At 67.0% G+C, this 4027-nt stretch overlaps 2 protein-coding genes across 2 annotated transcripts in view; both read left to right on the top strand.

Annotated features, from left to right (window-relative positions):
• PPP1R16A (protein phosphatase 1, regulatory subunit 16A) overlaps nt 1-1119 on the top strand; it is a 5765-nt gene extending 4646 nt beyond the window's left edge. Inside the window, exons 9-11 of the mRNA XM_014538667.1 lie at nt 75-112; nt 167-328; nt 517-1119. Coding sequence (XP_014394153.1) covers nt 75-112; nt 167-328; nt 517-891 — 575 coding nt within the window. The 3' untranslated portion in view covers nt 892-1119. The remainder of the gene's footprint in view (nt 1-74; nt 113-166; nt 329-516) is intronic.
• Nucleotides 1120-1206: 87 nt separating this feature from the next.
• GPT (glutamic-pyruvate transaminase (alanine aminotransferase)) overlaps nt 1207-4027 on the top strand; it is a 13627-nt gene continuing 10806 nt past the window's right edge. Inside the window, exons 1-5 of the mRNA XM_005865096.2 lie at nt 1207-2014; nt 3070-3244; nt 3376-3465; nt 3588-3696; nt 3837-3984. Of these exons, the coding sequence (XP_005865158.1) occupies nt 3083-3244; nt 3376-3465; nt 3588-3696; nt 3837-3984 (509 nt within the window). The 5' untranslated portion in view covers nt 1207-2014; nt 3070-3082. The remainder of the gene's footprint in view (nt 2015-3069; nt 3245-3375; nt 3466-3587; nt 3697-3836; nt 3985-4027) is intronic.

Consider the following 4027-nt stretch of genomic DNA (forward strand, 5'->3'; position numbering starts at 1 on the left):
GTGAGCCCTGGCACCCCCCTCTCCCCCGCCCCCGCCCCTCTGGCCATGCCCAGGCCTTTGCCCCCACTGACGGCAGCAGCGGGCCACGGTGCCAGCTGGAGCTTGGGGCAGAGTCCACGGGGAGGGAAGTGTCCTCCCCAACCTCACCCTGCGCTCCCCTAGGAAGGTGGTGAGGCGGGTGAGTCTGACCCAGCGCACCAGCCTGTACCGCAAGGAGCATGCCCAGGAGGCCATTGTGTGGCAACAGCCACCTCCCACCAGCCCGGAGCCCCAAGAGGAGGATGAGGATGGCCAGACAGACACTGAGCTCAGGCCACCGCCCCCTGAGGTGAGCCCCTCCCCCTCACCGTGGAGCAGGCCTTGACCCAGGAGCCAGTGGATCAGTGACCCTGCACCATGACCAGCTGGTGCCCTACCCCCGTGCCTCCCCTTTACCACAAAGCAGTGTGCCCAGGACCCGGGGAGGCCAGACAGGGTCTCCCTGAATGGCCTCTGGGGCCCACGCTCCCCTTACAGGAGGAGGACTCCGAAGTGTCTAGGCCACACAACGGCCGAGTTGGGGGCACCCCTGGACGGCACCTGTACTCCAAGCGGCTTGACCGGAGTGTCTCCTACCAGCTGAGCCCCCTGGAGAGCGTGGCCCCCGACAGCCTGGGCCACAGCCTGGGCCGCACCAAGGCCCACCACACCTTGGCGGAGCTCAAGCGCCAGCGAGCGGCTGCTAAGCTGCAGCGCGGGCCCGAGGCCCCCGGGCCTGGTCTGTCTGCGGACACAGAGGCCCCCCAGCCTGAGTGTGGCTCCAGGGCTGGTGGGGACCCGCCCCTGCTCAAGCTCACAGCCCCCTCGGAGGAGGCCCCCGTGGAGAAGAGGCCCTGCTGCCTGCTCATGTGAGGGGCTGGCGCTCGGGGTGCCCAGGCTCTGCTGCCAGGCCTGGTGGAGGCTGCCTCAGGCCTTTTGCTGGAGATCCCGACATGTGCCCTGTGGGCAGGCAGCCAGCCGTCCGGGACCCCGCCTCCTCAGGCAGGAATGGGCCTTGGCAGAAGCCATACCTGGGGGGCACCTGCTACAGAGACCTTGTTTCATCCTGTGACTCTTGATAAAGAGCCCTCTGCCACCTGCCTTGTTGTGTCTCAGCTGGGCCACCGTCCCCATGGGAGCTGCTGTGCGCTGGGCCTGGGTGCTCCGTCCCTGTGCGCAGTCATCGGGCCTGTGGGTGCACGCTAGGGCTCGCTGGTGGTGGCCCAGCCCATGTGGGAGTGAGGCCCACAGATGCCGGGCAGGAAGCCTGGCCCTCACTGTGCCCTGCCTTCCCAGGCTCCTGGCGGCTCCTCTGTAACTCTTTGCTGTCCTCAAGGAGCTGCGGAAGGACACTCCCTGGGGACAGGGATGTGTGCCAGGGGAGCAGAGATCCTGGTTTGGGGAGGGAGGGGCAAAGACATACAAAGCTAGTGTCAGAAACCTGGGGGGCAGGTCCCCCATCCTTGGCATGCAGCCCAGTCCTGGGGCCTAGCTGCCAGGTTTTCCCTGGGCTGGCACAGGGGGCCAGCAGTTGGCCACTCAAGCTCTGAGCTGGCTGGGTACGATGTGTCAGGGTGACAGGGGTCCCTTAGGGGCCTTGCGTGGGAGGGCTGAGGGCACTGCCATCTCATCTGTCCATGGAGGGGGGTTCTGCATGGCCACCAGCGCTGGATGGCATGGGCTCAGGTCACCTTCCCCTCCTCACTGAACACCAACCGGTCAGCCCGTTGTCCACAGGCCAGCCCTCCCCTGAGCCTTGTGGTGGGAGGGGTGTCTCACCTGGGGGAGGGCCAGGTGTGAGCTGCTGGTTACATTTACTGTGGGGCCGGTGCTGCTGCCCAAGTCCACCTGCACCAAGCTGCCAGGGTGGGCGGGGCTGGCTCCGCCTGGGGCCGGGCCCATATTAGCCTGCACTCTGGCCTGGGGGCCGGAGGGACAGGCCTGCTCACAGGAGGCTGAAGAGGCAGTGCAGTGGCAGCGGAGCAGAAGGTGCGAGGTGAGAGTGAGGCTGGCGCTCGGGCCCCTCTGTCCTCTCCAACTAGCAGGAGCCGAACAGCCGGGCTCCCCTCTGGCCTGACCAGCCGCCCACAGGACAGCATGGATGCAGGCTCCCTGACCCTCAGCTCAGTCCCTGGCTCAGCGTCAGATGCCATAGCTGGAGTGGCCACCCTGGGCAGGGCCTGTGGGGGTGGGGCTCTGAGGGCCTATCACTGCTCACTCCCCACTCTCCACCAATTACCAGCCACGGGAAGTAGAGCTGAGGTCACCCTGCCTGTGGGGTGGCCCCAAGGGCAGCCCCGGCCGGCCTGGTGAAAGGGCACCCCATGCAGGGCAGCAAGTGTCCAAGGGCCTCCCCCCAACACAGGGGCTCGGGGCTCGCAGTGCTGATGGCGCCCAAGGCCTGAGCACGGGCCCCTGCAGCCCCCACCCTGCCATGACCACCAGCCCAGGAGGGGCCAGATGGAATACCCAGGGCCTCCCCCCCTCCCCCAGCACCTCAGGATTCCTGAGGCTTGGCTCAGTTACCTGGGAGATAGGGCTGCTGACCCAAGCAAAGATGGGGGACTCCACAGGGCTACGCTTCCTCCTAGTCCGGCTAGGGTAAATCTCCATTCTCCCCTCTGGGTTCAGCCCTGCCTAGCTCTGCCCACCCCCTTGGGGCACTCAGCCCAGCTCCCCTCCCCCCAGACCCAGTCCCTCAGAACTTCCTGCACCGTCTGTCCCTACCCCCCATGTGGGTCTCCTGCTTCTGTCATGGGGACACGGCAGGCACTGGGCTGAGCCCCAAGCCCCGCCTGCCTCCTCACCCACTCCCTGTGGCTCCCTGGGGCAGAGCTGTGCCCAGATGGGTGGGGCAGGCCCCGTGGCCCCAGAGGCCCTAGCTCCGCCTCAGCCTTTCCTGTTCCTTTCAGTGGGGCCAGCAGGCTGTCGTGAAGAGGGTGCCTTCTTACCTGGAGCCCTACCCAGGCTCCCCCTGACCAGCCCAGGCCCGCTGAGCTGGGACTCAGCTTCCCTCATTCCCACCTCTGGATCCTGCCACCTCCTGCCCAGTCTTAGCAGGGTCATGGCAGCGAGGGCGGGTGGCCACAACCAGGCTGCGATGAACGGGCCGAAGGAAAAGGTGCTGACGCTGGACACCATGAACGCCTGTGTCAAGAGGGTGGAGTATGCCGTCCGTGGCCCCATCGTGCTCCGCGCCCTGGAGCTGGAGCAGGAGCTGCGCCAGGTATGGCCTGGACCCACCACAGCCCCCCAGACAGCACCCAGCACCCAGCAGCCAGCAGCCAGCGTCACATGGGACAGGAGCCTGCGGGCGTGAGAAGGCCCATTCTCAGTGTCCCGCCTCCCTCCTCCCAGGGTGTAAAGAAGCCGTTCACTGAGGTCATCCGCGCCAACATCGGGGACGCACACGCCATGGGGCAGAAGCCCATCACCTTCCTGCGCCAGGTGAGGCTGGCGCTGCTCTGGCGACCTCTCCCGGTCAGCCGGTCAGCCCTGAGCCCTGTGCCCTGTGTCCTGTGCCCTGTGCCCTTTGCCCCGAGCCTGGCCTCAGCAATCGCTACTCCCAGGTCCTGGCCCTCTGCGTCCACCCGGATCTCCTGAACAGCCCGGACTTCCCCGAAGATGCCAAGAGAAGGGCGGAGAGCATCCTACAGGCGTGCGGGGGCCACAGCCTAGGTGAGCGCACACAGAGCCCAGGGAGGAGGCCTGGAAGAGGCTGTCCCAGGGAGGGGCGGGGCGGACCCACCCACTGGGAGGAGAGGATCTTTTCCCGGGAGCAGCCAGGACCTAACGGGCCTCCCCCGCCCCCTGGCCAGGGGCTTACAGCAACAGCTCGGGCATCCAGCCCATCCGAGAGCACGTGGCGCAGTACATCCAGCGGCGCGACGGAGGCATCCCCGCGGACCCCAACAACATCTTCCTGTCCACGGGGGCCAGCGATGCCATCGTGGTAGGCGGGGCCAGGCCGGGCAGGAGGACACCGCGGTTCTGTGTGTGGCAGGAGGTC

This window comes from Myotis brandtii, unplaced genomic scaffold (genome assembly GCF_000412655.1).
Source record: "Myotis brandtii unplaced genomic scaffold, ASM41265v1 scaffold1956, whole genome shotgun sequence".
Lineage (NCBI taxonomy): Eukaryota > Metazoa > Chordata > Mammalia > Chiroptera > Vespertilionidae > Myotis > Myotis brandtii.